Source organism: Barbus barbus, assembly GCF_936440315.1.
Source record: "Barbus barbus genome assembly, chromosome: 27".
NCBI classification, from domain to species: domain Eukaryota; kingdom Metazoa; phylum Chordata; class Actinopteri; order Cypriniformes; family Cyprinidae; genus Barbus; species Barbus barbus.
The window spans coordinates 6,995,299-7,016,133 of record NC_136755.1 but is presented as its reverse complement, the minus strand read 5'-3'; the positions used below and the strand labels follow the sequence as shown (position 1 = coordinate 7,016,133).

The 20,835-nt window shown below is 38.3% G+C and overlaps 1 protein-coding gene across 2 annotated transcripts; it reads right to left on the bottom strand.

Moving 5' to 3' along the window:
- Positions 1–4,665: 4,665 nt before the first annotated feature.
- Positions 4,666–20,317, bottom strand: LOC306847427 (protein phosphatase EYA3-like). Of its 2 annotated transcripts, XM_079381378.1 has the most exons (19): positions 20,201–20,317; positions 17,424–17,541; positions 17,046–17,095; positions 16,173–16,273; positions 16,013–16,096; positions 15,870–15,939; positions 14,113–14,222; positions 13,741–13,878; positions 13,440–13,519; positions 12,857–13,037; positions 12,277–12,446; positions 11,953–12,036; positions 11,766–11,855; positions 11,632–11,690; positions 11,328–11,488; positions 10,269–10,383; positions 9,966–10,087; positions 7,906–8,006; positions 4,666–7,144 (listed from the first exon to the last, which is right to left on the bottom strand). In XM_079381378.1, the coding sequence occupies exons 2-19, from the start codon at positions 17,454–17,456 to the stop codon at positions 7,064–7,066; spliced, it is 1,830 nt and encodes a 609-aa protein (XP_079237504.1). In that variant the 5' UTR covers positions 17,457–17,541; positions 20,201–20,317; the 3' UTR covers positions 4,666–7,063. The 2 variants fall into 2 exon arrangements, with proteins under 2 accessions (XP_079237504.1, XP_079237505.1); XM_079381379.1 differs by lacking the exon at positions 13,741–13,878.
- Positions 20,318–20,835: the final 518 nt, after the last annotated feature.

Genomic DNA, 20,835 nt, shown 5'->3' with positions numbered 1-20,835 from the left:
TTGGACTTGTAACCTGAAGGTTGTGGGTTTGAGTCTCAGGTCCGGCAGGGATTGTAGGTGGGGGAGTGAATAACCAACACTATCTCCACCCTCAATACCACAACTGAGGTGAGACCCTTGAGCAAGGCACTGAACCCCCAACTGCTCCCCGGGCGCCGCAGCATTGGCTGCCCACTGCTCCGAGTGTATGTTCACTACTGTGTGTACACTTGGATAGGCTAAATGCAGAGCACAAATTCTGAGTATGGGTCAACATACTTGGCCACGCACCACTTCCCTTTCCTTTTAACTTCCCTTTAAACTTTTGAAAAAAGGGGTGGGGAAGTCGCTAAATTTAGCAACAAAATTGCTAAATTGGCAACACTGTGTGTGAGTGACTAATAGAATGCAGGTGTCAGTGCAATCAGTCCCAGGTGTGAAGGCTGATGGGAATTGAAGGCCGAATCAAAACAGTCAATATTCAGGTGAAGGCTCCCTCTGGTGGTGCAAGAGAGGCAGTACAGGAGCCTCACTTGTGACACTTCCACAGACTACAGTGCAACAGAATGACAGTGACAGGACAAAAACACAGGTAATAAAATAATAAAAATAGAACAAGTAAACAGGGAATAACAATATACAAATTGAAAATTGTATGTACAGGTATATTACAATAGACAGTTTTGTATGTACAGGTATATTATGTGCAAATTGTAATGTAGACTAAGTAGGCCTATGTGTGTTAGATAAATAAGTGTATAAATAGTGTTGTGTGTTCCACAATTGTCAAGTGTTCATAAAATGGATTGCCTGAGGGAAGAATCTGTTCCTGTGCCTGGCCGTTCTGCACTGCAAAAATGCTTTTCTTACTTAGATTTTTTTGTCTTGTTTCCAGCCAAAATATCTAAAAAATCTTAAATCGAGAAGGATTTTCTAGACAAGTACAAATTATTGTCTTGTTTTCAGAAAACAATATGTCAAAATTAAGTGAGAACGAGCAAAATAATCTGCTAATGGGGTAAGCAAAATAATCTTGTTTTCAGTTTGAAATAAGATTATTTTGTTTACCCCTTTGGAAGATTATTTTGCTTGTTCTAAGCAAAAACTCACTTAATTTTGACTTGTTTTTCCTAAAAATGCAGGCATGGATTACTCCAGGAATGCTCCCTGACAATTCAGCGGCTAGCGGCATCATTCAAACTCGGGACTTCATGTCCCCTTAGAGTTTTTCAGAGGATGCTCTGCCTTATGTCGGCCTCTTCCTCTATGATCCCTCTGGGTCTGGTTCTCATGAGGGCCTTTCAATATTGGCTCAAAGCTCATGAACCGTCCCACATTTGGCGCCAGGGACGTAACCCACTGCTGCATCAGAGCTGTGGCCCCTTAGAAAACTTCTCGCCTGTTTCAGTCAGGCGTCCTGTCGGGCCTGACATCCATGACAGATGCCTCCAACTCAGGTTGGGGAACACTGTTTGAGGGCAGACCGGTCAACCATGTTCGGCTCCTGGTCAACCATGGTGCAATGCTTGCACATCAACTGCCTCGAGATGATGGTATTTTCTTTAGCCCTGAAAGCTGTCCTACTGGCTCTAAAGGGTCACCACGTCCTGGTCCGCTTGGACAACATGATGGTGGTAGCCTTTATAAATCACTAAGGCAGTCTCAGATCACGTTCCTTTTACAGGATGGCGTGACGCCTCCTTTTATGGGCACAGAGCAATCTCCTCTCGCTAAGAGCAGTTCATGTGCCGGGCAGACTGAACCAAGGAGCGGACATGCTGTCCAGGGACAATGTGGCCCAACGAGAATTGAGACTACATCCCCAAATGCCTCAAATGATCTGGGAGACCTCTTTGCCTCAGAAGACAACTTTCACTGCCCGATTAAATTTTTGAAGCAGTGAGATGCCCTTTCCCATGATTGGCCCGGTGCAAAATTGCTCAAAAAGATGCCCTGTGTATTATCAACCTGAGGGGAGCTCAGAGACTGAATCCGCCTCGTCCTCATACTGTGCCAACCTGGGACTTATCTACAGTCCTCAGGGCCCTATGTGGGCCCTATAGTCCTCAGGGCTCTAGGCACTTGACCCTTAAGACCGCCCTCCTTTTGGCATTAGCATCAGTCAAGCGAGTAGATCAGAGCTTCATACCTTGTAACTGCAACTTAATGTTTTCTTTCTTTAAAGTATACTTTTTCTTTAAAGTTTTCTCTCCCTGTTTACTTTAATGCAAATGTGGTTCTCAACACGTTTTACTTCAGGAACAGGTTTTTACATTGGACTTTGTTTGTTGTACAGAAATAAACAGAATCAGGGACATTCCTCAGGGCAGGGACTCAAATGTACAATAAGGGCAATGCAAAAATAAATAAAAATAAATAAATAAAAATTATTGGTCAAAAGTTTGGATACATTACTATTTTATATTTTTGCAAGAAGTCACTTATAGTCATCAAGCCTGCATTTATATAATCAAAATGTTTAATATACTTTAAAATACATTTTATGTAGTGCTGATTCATTATTAATGTTGGAAACCTGTGTTGTTAAAGGGATTGTTAAGATTTATATTGTTAGAAAACATCTCTATTTTGAATAAATGCGGTTCTTTTTTAACTTTTTTTATTTATCAATGAACCCCCCAAAAAGTATCACAGGATCATTCATAAAGTACTGATAAAGTTTCCCAAAAAAAGAGGGAAAGAGAGAAAGAAACCAACAAAACAGTTTCCAACATTGATAATAAATCAGCATATTAGAATGATTTCTGAAGGATCATGCACTGAAGACTGGAGTAATGATGCTGAAAATACAGCTTGCCAACACAGAAATAAATGATATTTTATGACTTTCTATATTAAAATAGAAAACCATTCTTTTATAGTGAAATAATATTTGAATATTTGAAATAAGACACTTTCATAATGCTGCATAGTGGTAATATACTAAAGTCCTGTCACATCACCATTTCGCCAGCCTACTTCACATAATAGGCCTGTAGGTGGCTCTGGGCTTCATTAACTATGAGAGTTGCATCAAATAGTAAATACGTGAATTGAATACTGCTTACCATTATTGCGACTTTTGGTGCTGCACGTAGTTGTAGTCATTTAGCATCCATTTTCTTAGAGATGCAATTTGATTTATAAAATGAGACAAACCGCAGATCCTGATTGCTCCCCAAATGTAAGCTCATCTGTCTGTCCCATGTCATTTTCAATCAAACTTGTTGTGCCAGATCATGATTGGTGTATTATACATACATGACATGATTGTTATGGGCAGCGCACCTGTCAAGTGGAGCACACCTGGCTTCTGATGCATGACTAAATCATTCAAAGTGACATGGGAGGAGTTTATGAGTGGATGTTAACTTTACTTTCTGTTTCAGATCTTTTTAAACCGTATATCTCTCTCTACAGAAAATTGTAAAGTGTTGCTTGAGTAAATGCAAGTACCTTGTGTTCACAGGTATGCTGGGGTGATAGAGACTTCCACGAAGGATTTTCGTCATCACACTAATAGTTTCAGAGAGGGTATGGCTAGGTACCTAAACCAAGACCTTCAGATGCTTTGTCTATTTGAGACATTTTTTGAAAGCGCCCCACAACTCACACTCATGATGTCTATAATCTTACAGAGAGGAGAGCTGGAGCTTATTACAGGTCTGTTTCAAATACAGAACGTTTTGTTACTTTCAGATTGGATTTCTTAAATGTCTCAAAACCATTTAAAGGGATAATTCATAGTTAGTCATGTGACTGCTTCAGAGACCTAGAGGGCAAAATATAGAATTCCACAGAGCTCATAGGGCTTCAGACCAGTCGAGTTTCCATGTTTCAAGCCACAAATATTTTAGATCATCTCTCAAAAGAAACCAAAAAACTAAAATATTTGAACAAATTGCAAGTTTTGTAATCCATAGACTCAGTGCAGTATATCAATCAGTAAACAGCAGGTTATTCTAAAATGCTTAACATGGCTTAATAGGTGCATCCTAATTTGTGTACTTATGTACTATTCTATGCCATTTTTAGTTTAAATAGCAATTAAATATAATTATTGTGTTGTTAACACTGAAAATTCATTGTCCTCAAATTTAATTGTAAAAATAGCATTCCAAGAGTGCTGATACAGCCCAAAAGCACTTAAAAAGTACCTATTTAGAAACATCAGTGCATTTAGAAGAAGGGAAGTACAGAAGAGCTGCAGCATACTACATGGACACAGACTTGTCCCCGGAAGATACAGCTGCAGCGCCTGCGCAGCCTTTCACTGGAGTCCTCAAGAGGAGCAGGACCATGGCTGCTAATTTCTACTTCTAGCTCTTGGTTGAACTTTTAAAGTTAAACTTTAATTTTTTTATCCAGCGAATACCTGGTTTTGGTGGAAATAACTTTGACAAAAATATAAGCATTTTCTTATTCAACTTAAGAAAAAAAAATTCTAATGCTATTTTCATATATCTGATGGTTTTAATATTACATCCACACAAATTTCACAGGTCTGTTTTGGTGGCTTTAGAAAAGCACAGAAATACAAATGTATTCCAGTTGTTCGGTTTGTTCCAACTCTTTGCTAATTAAGTCAAGTGTCACAAGGGATGACAAGTCAAATAAAATCAAAAGATTTTGGGTTTAAATGTGTCCTGGAGATGTTTTCATTCACACAATTATGAGTCAGAGATAAACAAGTCAAGCAGGTAGCGCAGCCTCAAAGTATTTAATGACATCACTTACACAAATCCATAAACAGTGTAGGTACAGATATTTGCTTCTTCAGCCAGTTTCAATAAGCCAAGTTCTCCTACTGATCTAAAAGATCAAGCTTAATTCCAGGGCTAGCTCGAGCATTTATTCTCTGGCTAAAAGAGCCGTTTCATCCCTTGATTGTCTATGCATTAGTAACAAATCCCAAGATCACACAATGATAGTGTCATGTACTAATGTAGATAACAGACAGTATACAGGGACTAAATCTTTTTTTTTTTCCTGAAAAATGCAGGAAACAAAGTAGGACAGAGAAAAAAAAAAGCACCAGAAGAGCAGTTTTTATGATTCAAGTTAAAGAACGACAGCATCTGATTGGCTGAGCTATGGAGAAAATGATTTCTGCAGAAATGAAGTCGGAGCACATCAAAAGTACCAAACTAAAAAAAAAGACAGATAACAGCATAGGCCTATGAGTCAAAGGTAACACTTCACCAGAAAAACAAACAATACAAACATATGTTTGTCATATTGCATATGTTTGCCATATTTCAGTAATTCCCTTTAAGATAATACACTTACTGAAAGGTGATTATAGATAAAAGGCACAATATAAATATATACAAGAAAACACACATTTATGCAAACAAATGAAGATTACACATTCTTAATTGTCAAAGCTGCTTGAGTAAAAATGCTTTTTCTTCAGGCTCAGTAATGTTCAGTCAAAATCTCGCAGCGGTTAGGAATATCACACCCAAACCTGCTCGTAAAAACCACCTTCAACCAAAATTGAAACAATCATTTATCACGGACCAGAAATGTATTGCACACTATCACACAGATTTTCTCCCAAACACGTACAAATGAAAGAAAACGGGCCCTGTAGCTTCAAATCCATGGGTAATTTTGGCTATATGCAAGAGGCAATTTTACAAAATCCCACTCAGCCATGTGACTTTCCTCGGGACGAGAATGCAGTTAGTTCATGTGGCTCATAATTGCATTATAGACATTTAACATGAGACCGTATCAATCCAGGAGCCTATGTTCCCCTCAAAACATCACCTTAATATGGATTTTTAAAGAAATGGCTCAAAAAAAAAAAATGCATTCATTTTGTTGATTCCATCCCATAAAACCCAGCTTTCTTAACACAAAAGTGCTGCTCTTTTCCATACAGTAAAATGTGAGTCGAGACAGGTTGCAGTGATCCAACAGTTTTCTGAAGTCATCGAAACACAGATTTAAGTAGATGTTCACTGAAAATCTCTGCATTTGTGTTCATTCAAATTCAGCAAGCCAAGAAAATGTCACACCAAGTTTCAGCTAATAATGGAGTTAAACTTTAGAGCTCAACAAAGGGGAAGGCTGTTTGTAAATCATTTAAATTTAGGTCTGTACTCATCATAACTTCCATCAGATAACACACTAGATGTATTTGACTTATGGTGATTTTTTCAAGTGCCCTTTTCCATTCAAATTTCATTGGAAAAGAGCAGCGTGGACATTCTTCTAAACATCTCCTTTTGTGTTTCATGAAAGTTAGTTGGGATTTGGAACAAAAGTAACAATGCAAATTCTCCTTTTTGGGCGATTTATTCTTTCAAAGAAAAAGAGGGACAAACTGTACAAAAATAAAAGGTTTCCATTAGGAACTCTGTAATTTGTCATATTGCCTAATTTAAAGCAGAAATGATTAAATGTGTATGAAGGGTAAACGAAAGTAGATCCCAGGAACATTTAGGAAAATACATATATAGATACAGTAAAAATGAAGTGGGATCTATGCTAAACCTTGTTGGTACCATCTGTACATTGATATTAAACAGGTCGTGTCTGCGATCCGTTTTAAGAACTGAAATAATCGCATAATTTGTTGGAGGCTTGCCATCTCATAAGAACCAATATCCTGACCTTTGGAATGAGTGCAAATCAAAATGACTCCAACTTACTTTTTAGCCCTTTAAAAAGAATGCAGGAAAAGACTATGTTCAATCCTAAGTTTCTGTGCCAGTGCAGACCTTTGGTCATGGGTTGTTCCTTTGGTGAATCCAGTTATGCTGAAGATGGTAAAGTACATCCTTTTTCCAAGAGAAAGATGCAGTAAGAATGGGAGACAGTTTTTTCCTCTTTTCCTTGTGTACGGTTGTGTGGCGTCCCAGTGCAAGATTCAACCTAAGGGGAGGATAGCTGCCATTGAGGGAATGGAGGGCTTGTGAGGTCATGTCACAGAGCGTCTTGAGTTCTTGTCTATGACGGCTAACATCCCAGAGTCTACGTCAGCTGCTCCACGGCCGCGCTGGATCAGGTTAGGGGTGGATGGGATTGCTGATGGGTGCTGCTGGAGCAATCCATGTCTTACCTCCAGCTCCATCTATAAGAAGTCCAGTTCCAGAGCTTGGTGAAGGGAAATCAGGTCTCCGTGAGAAGAGATTCGCCAAAATGGCATGTTGTGCTAAAGAGTGATGATGCACACAGATTAGATCAAACATATACAGATCAATAAACAGAACTTTCAATGGAAATGTAAAAACAAACAAACAATAAAGCAACCCTTGTGAACCTTTTCATCAGGCCTATTCAAATGGGAAAGTTGGAACGTTACTAAATGCGCTAGCTTCACTAAGTCAATAAGAAATTTCTATTCTTTTATTTCTAAGAAAGAAATTAATACTTTTGTTCTGCAAGGAGGAATTAAATGAATTAAAAGTGACAGTAAGAACATTTATAATGCTACAAAAGATTTCTATTTTTAATCAATGCTGTTCTTTTGAACTTTCTATTCATCAAGGATTCTTGGGAAAATAAGTACCAACGATTCCACAAAAATAATAAGCAGCATTTCAGCATATCAGAATGATTTCTAAAGAGTCTTGTGACACTGAAGACCGGAGTAATGATGCTGAAAATTCACCGTCACAGAAATAAATAACATTAAACATAAAAAAAAGTTATTTTAAATGGCAATAATATTTCGCAATATGACTGTTTTTATTGTATTTTTGATCAAATAAATGCAGCACAAGAGTCTTCTTTCAAAAACATTTTACTCATGTTTTCTTAATGTTAGTGTATCTTATGTAATTAATTTAGATAAAGTTTGGGAACCCCTGAATAGCAGTATCATCAGGAATATTTAGCAATGGCATAATAGGAGATATTATATTGTTAGGGCCAGGGGTATACAATGTCAAAAAGCTGGTATTGAGATTGTACCTGCTTTGCTGCAAACTCTTCATCACGACCGTCCCCTATAACAACATAGGTCACTTTCTTCCCAAAGCGAGAGATGATGCGCTCAAAGCAGCTCTCTTTTCCTGTTAACAGGAGTTACATATGTGTTACACATAACAGGTACATTTATCCTGGTGCTCAGAGTTCACCCAAAAATGAACATACTGTCATCATTTATTAACCCTCATGCCATTCAAAACCATACATTTTATACTGTGGAACACAAAGTGAATTTCAAAGAACATTCTGATATTTGCAATATATAATAAAAGTAGATGAAAGCTCCAAGCACTATACTGGAAGTCCTCTGAAGCCATATGATATCTTATGGTCTTCAGAGTTGAAACAATTAAATCTAAAAATATTTTTGTTGTTAAATAGTTATTTGATCTCATATGTAAGAGCCTGCATTAATGTGGTTTGATCAGTGTGGCGCTGTAGATCAAAATTGTAATTCAGCACCTCCCGCATGCAATTCAATAGAATAAGACACGCTTATGAGAAGTACAAATGAAATCGAACCAGTAAAGTTTCACAAAACTACAAACAAAAAAAATGCTGTCATGTGTAAAGAACCCAATATACTCTAGGGGTGGGTACCTCACGATACGATATAATCACGATACATGGTTCACGATAATATCACGATACAGCGATAATCTATATATTTCTAGAAAATCCTATAATGATACTTCACGATATCAGTCTAAACAAAATGCCCGTGAAAAGGTTCAGTGCAAGTATCCTTTCTTTATTGAAGTCCAAACTGCTAAAAATCTGTAACTCAATTTTTACATGTTGAGTAGGCTATTGATAATTTTATTGGACTTATTAAAAGCTTACACTTTTGTTTTTCTCTGTGTGTAAACAAACACATTTAACTGCTTATCAAACAGATGGATGGATGGATGGATGGATGGATGGATGGATGGATGGATGGATGGATGGATGGATGGATGGATGGATGGATGGATGGATGGATGGATGGATGGATGGATGGATGGATGGATGGATGGATGGATGGATGGATGGATGGATGGATGGATGGATGGATGGATGGATGGATGGATGGATGGATGGATGGATGGATGGATGGATGGATGGATGGATGGATGGATGGATGGATGGATGGATGGATGGATGGATGGATGGATGGATGGATGGATGGATGGATGGATGGATGGATGGATGGATGGATGGATGGATGGATGGATGGATGGATGGATGGATGGATGGATGGATGGATGGATGGATGGATGGATGGATGGATGGATGGATGGATTATAAACCTGGTACATTTCAAAATGTACCTGGAGTGCTTTCTCAACCTTTCTACTCCTCATCATAAAAATGGAGCCCCACACGAAGAAATAGGCGTTCACATCGCGTCTTTTGCACGCTCAGGTTTGTTATTTCAAATGTAGACGCGTGGCAAGCACACACACTGCACACTTCTGTGCCGCATTGTAGCTCTGACAAGGTTTTGTTTCGTGCTCAATGCCATAGGTGCAGATTTATGTTTCTGCTGGTCGGTGCCCACTCTTCACACTGCATAACAGACACTTGTAATATTTGAGACAGAGCATCCAGTTTTGTTCACATAAAACTAGACGCACCGACAGCGCTCTCTCTCACTCATATAGTGAGGGAAATCCACCTGCGATCCGAGCGGAGAGGTTAGGCTACTCATGAACTGAATATGCGCTCTGCAATAATAATGTGATCGGTGCCTATGGTCCACGCTGATAGCTGTTCTGGGGCAGTTTTTTAGTTTTCATCTCCATAAACACATATATATAGTAGTAAAGCTAATACAGTGGCTGGAAATCTGTTTATCCTTCGGTTACTCATGCTTCCCCATCTTCATAGAGAACACTGTTCATGGAACTTGCTCAGAGTCAGAGCACCTTATATATTACAAACAGCATTGTGAACATGCTTCAAAAATTCATCTTGTGTGTTCTGCACAACATCTGGCTTTGGAAAGACATGAGGGTAAGCAAATATTTAAAATTAAATTTTTGATAAACCAAACCTATTACCTATTTTAGTGGCGCTGTAGATGTTCTCGATGGGAAAGACGTCACCCAGGCCATAGAGAAGCACTTTAGCTAAAGCAGGAACCAGCTGAGTGGTGGTGACCAGAACATTCATACATCTGCCCCTGTGAACAAACACCAAAACATTTAGCCCATTGTTAACGTGTACTCTACATTAAAGCTGAAGGATCTACACCGAGAAACATGTTTGGCGTGTAGCTCCAGCACATCACACACAATGCCTATAGGCAGATCTGATGATTTCCTCTAAATCATGCATGTTCAGGGAACAGAGACAGATCTCACCTCGACTGAATGAGCAAGAGAGATTTGAGGGCAGTGCTCAGCCAGGCATCTGTAACGGTCTCGATCTCAGAGCGCAGCCTGAGCAGTAGGTCTCTCTTCATTGGGCTCAACAGACCTGCAAGATCATCAGAAGATGCTGGCATTAAAATACATTATATATTAGGCTTGTTGATAAGCAGTCATTTAAATATACTGCTGGACCTGGTCTGTATCGCTATTTTATATCCATGTCAAGTCAAGTCAAGTTTAGTTTATTATCCCCGAAAGGCAATTTGTTTTACAGCCAGCAGTAAACCATATGCAACAACAAACAAGCACCACAACACACAGACAAAAACAATGACTTCCATTAATAATGTAACACAACTAACAGCAATGCTCAATGTTCACTCCAATCCTGATTCTGTACTCAGTCCTCGCTGTTGTTTTTGACTCTTTTTCAATACATATACATTGTTTTTTTGTTGTTGTTTTTTTCCAAAGATCGGAGGAACATGTTCACCTAATGTTGTTGTGGGTACATGATATGAAGGCTTACTTTTTTTTTTTTTTTTAAACTTAGTATTCATTGATTATTATCAGCATCACTTCATGCCATCTGGAGCAGCATTTAAAATCTTCTATTGTGGACGACAGAACAAGCCAGTTTCATAATTTATGCTAAATCATTGAGTTTATCATAGTTTATTCATTTTTCATACTTTAGACAGCTAGTACAAATCCACATTTGTGCATCAGTGTCTGTATTGTATGTTTTAGATACAAAACGTCATTGTAGGAAACTTGTCCATAAAAGGCAAAAATATTTGTTATTCATATTCCACATGCAGGATCACAGAATGAAACAGTGACGAAAAAAACCTCAATAACTGAAGGGCAGGGTAAGCGATTTCTGGAAGCCAATGTGGATATTTGAAATCACCAAAACAAACACGCCCCTACCCAAAAAGGGTCTCGCCCCTATTTTGATAGATCTGCCCCACATATATAATGGTACAGTAACAGCGCCACCGTTGGAAAATGCAGCATGGTTTGGAGCAGAGTGAGACAAACTCTCACCTCCCACATTCCCTTTGAATCCATTGTAGATCTCTTTCAGTCGGCGATATCTGAAGGCCAGTTTACGCATCCACTCAACTCCTCCCTGTACCGCGGTGGTGGACCCTGGACCACTGCCTGCACTGGGCCCACTGAAGCCGTCGCTGGAGAAGCTGTAGTTGCTAAACCAGAATAATCAATATTAGATGTGTTATTACAGGCTAAACAAAATAACAGTTACTTTTGTGTACTGAAAAGCAATTTGCTAGTCTAAGTTGTAACATTGCTGGAAAACTCGTCATAAGGTTTGACTTGGTTTCATCACCTCAAGTCCTGCCCATTGTCATCTGAGGCAACATCATCAACATGGACCTGATCACATTCCTGTGTTGACAGGAGGGGTGAATGTTATTTACATGAACATAAAGCAAACTGAACCTTGTGTTACACTCTGCTTACCTCGAGGTCATTGAAGAAGAGATGAGTGTCTGCAAGCTCAAAGATCAGCTCCTCCATCTGAAGACCAAGATTGAGAACTGTCGCTGGATCCTGAAAAAATAAAAGCATCCCAGGAAACAGCAAGAATGTCAGAATGGGGAAAAAAAACAGGCATTACTTCTGCGAGTGTAAAAGCAATTTGCTGTACCTTGCCAAATTTCTGTGCAAATGAGCCAGTAAGAAGAGAGTGGAAAATTATGATGGTTTCATCCAGATCCCACAAGAAGACGCGCTGAGAAAAAGAGTCCCTTATTATGTTTGTACAACTGGCCCAAATCCATTATGCTCATCTAATGATTCATTACTCTACTCGCCATTTTAATATTCAGCAAAATAAATAAAAAACAAATTGTAAAGCTGACTCTGTTAAGTTGAGCAAGCTCAATTTAATGTATTTTTTTCGGTGTGCCTGCATTTGCATACTTTTTTGGACTTCAAGGTGTCGTTAAAACTATACAGGTTGCTTTCTTACCTCAAGGTCATTGTCTGTGGACTGGGAATCATCAGATTTCTTAGCTTTGCCTTTAGCTTTGCCAGGAGGGCTTTTGTGGTTGGTCTCATCTTGGTCCCGTGCTCCTGTGGGGAGGGCCATCCCAGCAGGCAGAGCCACACCTGTTGGGATCGTCACACCTGGGGATGCATCTGATGGAACGAGCAAAAACATAAACTGCAGTGAGAGCCAGAAGAATGAGGGGCATCCACAATAACAACAACGTAATCTAGTCCAGGACAGGGCAACAGTTTTCCTCCCATGTACTATTAAATTACTGTTAAACTATTACTATTAAAACAATTAATACTCCAATTATCAAATATATTAATTATATGAATTATATCTGAGTTACATCATAAATTAATTCAAATGCATTTTGATACAGAAATATTTACTATTTTAGTATAAAGTATGATAGCAGTATAATATATACACTTTATGGATTGACAAATTTTAAGCCAATTACAGTAGGTGGAAAAATGCTAGTACTAATATTTACAAAGTTCTAAATAAGTGAGAAGGTTTATTGTGACGTTACAGAGGGATAATGCTAACACACCTGTTGTGTTGGGCAGGTTTGCTGAGGCACTGCCTTCAGTTTTAATGGCTGGATAGTCAGGTGCCACTACACCTGCTCCATCTCGATCACTGCTGGGCAGCCCAGCCGACAGGTAACTGGGAGGAGGAACGTAGTACTGCGAGAACTGACTCGGACCAAGAGAGTTGTAACTTGAAAACTCCTGGAGTAAAACAAATGAAGATTAAGAAGTCTAAATTGTTTGCTCATCAAAGCAATCTGACTGTTTCAAGGTGTCCTTTCTATTTGCCATACAACCTACTTTTCTGAACAAGTCTTTTACAATTTACTGGTCGAGATATATAAGAACTGGTTGAAATTTAAGAATCTTTTCTTTTTCATGTTTCTGAATCAAGTTTCCATAAGAAAATAGTATATCGCAACATATATCATCAAGAACATGATGATTTTGTATTTTTGCTCATATCAGAGTTCAAAGTCTGTAGATAATGTAAAAGCAACTTCTGTTCATCTAATTTAAAAGCAGAGAACAGCATCCTTATATTAGTAATGTCGTCCTTTCAAATACTGACTGACTTCCTCTTTTGACTGCAGGTGGACTCACCTGATGTGCGCCAGTAGTTGTGGTCACAGCAGTTGCTGGGGGGATGTTAGTATACACGCTGGATGTAGTGAAACAGGAACCTGATTGGGGATGAAGAACAATTATACAGAATGTCAAACAACCAAAAAGTACAGTCATGGTAAGTATTACTGAATGAAAGGCTGTATGAGTGTTAATGGAAGTGGTTTTAGCTGATTTGAACTGGGCAGGTCTTTCTCCTCAGCGGTCCCATATTGCTAAGGCTGTGAGGTGCAGAGAGTGTGTGGAGACACACAGAGAGAGAGAGCGGTAGCAGGCTTGCCTTGGCTGGGGTAGGAGTAGTGGATCTGGTTGGGTTGGGTTGAGGCATAGGCAGAGCTGAAGCTGAGAAACCCCGTCTGACCAACAGAGGGCGCCTCGGGCAGCCGCGACTCTGTCTTTAAGCCTGGCCACATGGCGCCTGAGGCCGTGCATGGATAGATGGAGCAGTAGAGGGCAAAAGGTGGAGGAGAGAGGGGATGCAGAGATGAAAGAGGTGATTAGAGGGAGGTTGAGAACAGGATGTAACATTGAGACATAAACTGATCTGACTGCCAGCGTACAGAGTGAATGCAGGGTGAGGGTTAAATGGAATGAGTTTGGGTGAAGTGTTCAGATGAACTAAAGCAAGACGGCAACTGGGTGAAGCACAGACCAAATGGTGGCAGTCCGTACGTCTGGCCGGACTGAGGAAAGCCGCTGTATACGGTCGGCTGGCCCAGGGAAGGGAAAGCCACTTGACTGGCATATGCAGTGACAGCGGTGCTGAAGAATAATGGAGGAGAGTTACTGAACATTTAATAACACAGCTGAACATAGGGAGACTACTATAGACTTTAGTCTGGGTAGATGCCACATTTACTTTGACTTGAACAAATGAAGGCATAGTCCATTTAATCTGTATGAACTTTGATATTTAGATATTTATGTTTGATATTTAGTATGATCTTAAAGTTAACATGAATTCATAACTGCTACTCTTTAATATGTGTCTGAAGTCTTATGATTTTATCCGAGTATGTTATTTGAGAGGAAAAAATGTTTAGCTTCATAGTCTAATTGACCTAACTCAGCTAATTATCATACATTTAACATAGAAAATTAGCTTTCAATATTTCATATATATATATATATATATATATATATATATATATATATATATATATATATGTATATTAGTGCTGTGAATCCATAAAAAAAATTAACTAAATCGCACATTTTTCTGAAATTAACCGCAATTAATCGTGATAAATCCCACCTAACATTAAAGTTTTTAAATATACTTTTATATTGCAAAAATTTTACATTCAATCTTCAAATTAATGTACAAACAACATAAATACAGCATATTATTAATATTTGTTTAATGGCATCTTTTTTTATAACTGAAGGCTAGTATCCCTGAGACCAATAATAGGCTCCTGATGTCTCTATAATTTTTTTTCCCCCTTAATATTTAACCACTGACTATAGCCATTCAACATTACAGAATAATTTAGAGCTATCAATTTTAACTTTATTAGACTTCTATTAGAAAATAACTTCTAATTTAAGTGAACTTTAAACAATCTTCCAACTTCCAACTTTAAACAATCCAACAATTTCCCCTCCGCGCATTTAATAATCACAGCTCCGCTCCTGGTTCACCATTTCCCGCTCAATGATATCAGAAACACCGCTCCGCCTTCGCTCTGCGTCTAAAGTATTTCAGTATGTTTGAAATACCACAGTTCTGTTCATAACGTATATTAAAAAATACAATAACAGGAGAGTTTCAAAGTGGCTTATTGGAACACTAGTGTGCAAACTTTTTTTCCTACCAAATAACAAGCTAATAACATGGTTGTCAGCATTAAAAGGTATGCTGCTTTTTGCGGTGCAAATTTTGTTTGTGATGAAAGAGAAAACGATTGCGTGTGAATAAGTGTTGTAGTATCTACTTGTTTAAATCATGCTTTCAGCTGAAAATATTCAGTGGCCTATCTAGAAGGAACAAACTAATTCCTTGAGAACTATCATAGCCTTCACATTCTTTCTGATTTGAGTGATCCTTCTCTATCAAGCTAGATGCTTATGTTTAACATGGGAGTTCTTGCTAAATATGCAGCTATATTACGGGTCGTTGGCATGAATTGTAGGCTACTCGTGATGGAGCGAGTGAAAAGCACGATGCTCCGACTTTTAAAAAATCCTCCTCGCTCCATTCAAAATCACACCGCTCCGCTCCCATACTCTGATTGTGAGTAACTGTTGCGGTCATGACAGATCTATTTCAGAACCAGCCGCTATCAAAATAATCTGGCTGTGGGCAGATATTATTGCGAGCCGCCTGTTGCCGACCACTGCTTTACATCGACCAATGATTGACTGCATTTTAAAAGATAAAGTTTTAAAACAACTTTTAGTACTTACTTGCTTCCTTGGTAGATCTGTGAGGTATATTCAGTGGCTGTGGTTGTGGTGAGGTCTTTGCACGTCACTGCTGTTACGAAAGTAGGATGCTTTGTTACAAATGGATTATGCTTTAAATATATCTCTGATCATGACAGCCTTACCATTGTGATCATATGCATTTTCTGAGACGCAGCCCTGGGATCTTGATATCGTCTCTTGATTTGACCGGTCTGGACCTCCAGGCACTGCCGGAGACATTGAGGGTTTAAATTATACACATCTCAAAAACATGTAGGGACACAAAATTTGAAAGCTACTTACTCGTGTGCAAGTGAGTGACAGATGACAGTGGATATGAATTGACCTCTGCTGTCGATTCGTTCCGGTTAGGGGAGTCACTGCTGTCATTAGCAGCCACACTTCTGCAAAATAACAAATTGTATAACCCTCTCCTGTGTTTCACTTAAAGTATAATAACATATCAACAATCATCAGTGATCACAATGGACAACACATCTGAAATATGAAACCGAAATGATTCTGATTCAACTCAGATCGCAATTCAATATTGATTCTGGTACATGCTATTTTTTTCTCAACAGTTAATAGTTAGTTAATAGTGGATTGTAAATTTAAATAGCTTATAAGGCAGATTTTATAAAAACTATTTTATATCAAAAGTAACAATTGGATGGGAGGCACATTAACGAAAATTTAAATTTTATTAAATAAAAAAAAAAAGGTCTTAGGATTTAAGAATTGATATTGGTTTGATTAAAATCTGGAAATCAATATTTTCAACGCAGCTCTTAAGATAAGCCTTTAAGATGATGTTTGAAAATTGTCATCTTTAAAATTTCTTTAATCTTGTGCATGACTGGCTGAAAGACGCAGTGATTGCAGCACTTCTGATGCTTTTTTTTTTTAATGCCTTGACATTCTGCTAAAAGATAATAAAGTTTGACTGAAGATTGGCAATTGTCCACTTCACTCTGACAAGACACTCTTTGTTCTTACTTTTTCCCCTCATTTTTTCACCTTGCTCAAGGGCACAACGGCAATAATGCAAGATTACAATCTTATATCCAGGTCCTTGATCTGTACTACTTATAATGGCATCTTCACCCTTTATCCAAGCTATAAATTATATGCAAGTTATATATGAACATATCAAATGCACCTTGTTGGACTTACCGTGAATTACCCTTCTGACTCACTTCTGGATCATGCCGAGCTTTCTTTGTCTATTCAATCAAAACAACAGAAGAAAAAAAAAAAATCATGACTCTCAGTGTGTTGAATGATTAACAGTAGCTGATACTATTTAACATAATAATGCGTAGCATTTCAAGCAGTGACGGAAGCATAATTTAGAGTCACATGTTATAAAAGCAATCAAAATGATTAAAAAGTTATTTAAATGATAAAAAAAAATAGTGTCCAGTTACATCACTGAAAACTTTTCCTTTTTAACAGAATATCTCAATGTCAAAAAAAGTAGTTGTTAATTTTTGTCAGCTCCATATGAACATTTCTTCTTTCCTGACTGGTCAGTAAGTGCAGTGTACTCACAGGTAGCTCGGGCACCTCTTGCGACTCGTCCATGGCTGTGGGAGAGGGCTTCTTCTCCGTCCGCCCTGGTAAATCTGCACCGTCAGTCTCTGCTGCTTCTGCTTTGGCCAAGGCCCTGCTAAAAGACAAGTCAACACGGTGAGACATCTTTATATATGCTCCTCCAGCCCCTGCCTCTCTACCTCGCTGGGACTGATCCTTGTCAGGTGTGTGCATGTGCGTTCGAGGACCTGAGCATTATGGGAAAGTCAAAGAAATACTGGGTCTTGCGGGTCCTAATCCCACAGTCACACTGGTAGCAGGTGAGGCACGTGAGGCTCCCCCACAAAAGCAACAGATGTTTCCCCCGAACCCTCCCACTTTCCAGCACACATGCTTGGATTATATGGCCGCGTCTCCTTACATGTACACTAACCTACATTTGGTGAAAACAAGGAAGCTTGTATTCTTTCCTGATTATATCAAAGGCATTAAGTGTTTCTGCGCAAGCTGTCACATCCAAAGGGTGGACGAGGATAAGATCTAACCTAATTTTATTCACCCCGCGCCTTCTTTAAACTGCATTTATATAATTGGAATATGAAGCAGGAAAGAGAGAAAGCAGGTCAGACGCTCGCTTACACTTGAGCCAATTTTGCAGACACTTCATTCACGTAAACGTGAGACTACAATGTTTTGTAAATCACGTGTAACCCTGAGCGATGCTTATGCAATGTCCAGCTAGATGTCTAAGGAACGGGATCTGGGTATGAAAACAACTTTAATGTGGATGGAAAATGTGATAAAAAGTGACAAGATTAAAACATCTAATTTCAGTCAACCTAAATAGACCATTTTTAAAAGGATAGTTCAATCAAAGATGTAAATTCTTGTCGCTCCAAACCTGCTCATGACTAAATATTCTTCTTTCTTTTTTTCACTCTTACAAAAGAACACTGGAGACCACTGACTGAGACATTTCTCAAAATATTGTCTTTAATCTCCTACAGATAGGAATGAAATAGAGCCGAGCCACATTTTGAATATTGATGTGATTCCTCTTTGTCTCACCAATTTTGAGTATGAGAGCATCTCTAATTTACACTTTGGTTGCAATCAAAATTAAATCATTTGGGTTCAATGTTCAAACTATGAATTTCAATTCATTACATTTTTATTTGTTTTTCAAAATGACATTTTTCATTAATGCTGTTATATTTGTGCAAATGGAGGAACGCTTTTAATTATAATTTTTTAAATTCTGTTAATTTCATGAGTCTAAAAAACACACTGCACTAAGGTTTTCACAAAAACAATGCACTAAATTTTTTGGGTTTTTCACGTACGGACAACAACGCTGTCAAAACGATCCCTGTTCACACGGATCCGCAAAAATGACTTAAAACGCTTTATTATTCATGCCAGGCCAGTAGCTGGCAATGTCAGTGTGAAAAAACACTACGTCGCGAACACGCAATACATTTGCGTAAATTCGCATTTTTGCACTTTACACAGGGACGACAGTGGAAAACCCATTTTCAAAAGTTTAATTTTTAGGCCCCAAAAACGCTGCTGTCGTGTAAACGCTTATTTCTTTTTTATCTGTACTTTACTCTTTTGTACTTCTTGCATTAGTCTTTGACTGATAATTACCATTGTATACTATGAATATTTTAAGTTGCTTTAAATAAAGCGTCTACAAAATGCATAAATCTAAATACATATTTCCAATCAATGAAACAGCCCTTTAAAGGTATTTCAGATCTAACCGATAAATACACAGAATTTCAAATCAATTTTAGCTACATCTGCACTCCAGTGAACCCACGCTAACTGTGTTTGAACTCTGATGAACCAGGTTAGAGCTCAGATGAAATTGATTTAAGCTAGATTGCAAACATACTCCCTTCAAGTTGTACAGCTGGTACAGGTTTAGGTTTGATCTTGTCTGAGGTCATAATAACTAATATTTTGAAAACAAATCTACAAATATGTGAACGATATGCTATAAAGCTCCAAAAAAGAAAGAAAGAAAGAGAAACAAAGAAAGCTTAATTTGAAGTGTAAATAATAGGCTGCATTAACATATATCAAAGATCTGTTGACTGAAAGGTTCTAGGCTAGGGAACCCAAAATGTTTTTCTACGGTGTGTATTAAAAAACAACAACAAAAACACACACATATTTGCAACCTTTATTTTAAAGAGTGAAACTCATGTTTAGGTATACATGCACAAATACATAAAATATTTATAAACACCCATGTCAGATATATTTAGGACAGGTCAGCTCTGCTAGAAGAAAACTCAATAGCAGGAGGCTCTCAATGGCAGAGGCTGGAGTAAAGTAAATTTAACATGCACTGAACCGCAGTGACTCAAGGACGGGTGACCAATCCACATTGCTGTCAGAATCTAAGTTACTTCTCTAGTATTTCGCTACTTAAACAACGCCTTGCTCCTATGACACCGGAAAGTACAGCCTAGGTAGGAGGCTCGATAGGGTTTGAGACACAGCCAGTGTTTCTCTTCAAAACTGTGGCTAACTTAGTTCACCGAAGAGGTCCAAGATACCACACACATTAATTGTGTTCATCTTTGGAAACATGCATTTCACTTGCGACGTACATACTGGACACAACTTAAACAGTTAATGTACTCGTTTAGCACAGTTTGACCAGTTAGCCAACGTGTGTTATTTAGCTCGCGGCTCGCTGACCTTACCATTACACACTAAACCGTTCATCAAAGCGCTCAGATGCACAGTGTACCGCACACAAACGAGAAAGAAACTCTTACCATGTCACCAAGTGCTACTTCCGAGGAAACTTTATGTTTCCTTGAGCTGAAATTCCCTCGGTGAGGTGCTGTGTGTTGTTAGGGACAACTATTTGGCAGGAAGTCGCTTCTATTCGCAGCGCGCATGCGCAGAAACGACAGACGTTCCTTCAATCACAAAACGTGGTTAAACCCCTTGCAAAATAAACAAATAGAATATTAACATGGTCCTCATACAGAGTTACTATTAACAAGTAACTCTGTAGTTACTTCAGACATAAGATATGACTGCTGAGGCAAACTTACCTACCGTTTGTGGTCAGTAAGATTTTGTTTCCTTAAAAAAACGAACAATTTCATTCAGAAAGTGCGATTAAATTCATTAAATGACGCTGCATTTCGCACTAGCTGTATGAATGCATTTTGTTTGCCCCAATTATAGGTACTACAATAATCCAGTGTACACCATGAATAAGAATTTCTATATCTCAAAAAAAATTTAATTAAAACGATATAAATAATCATAACAATAGTATTTTAGTAATAGCCCTTAGTTTAACTGAATATTTAATTGTTGGGCCAAATACCACCACTTTAGATTTTGAATCATTAAAATGAAGACTATTAAGAGCCATCCACCTCTTAATATCATCCAA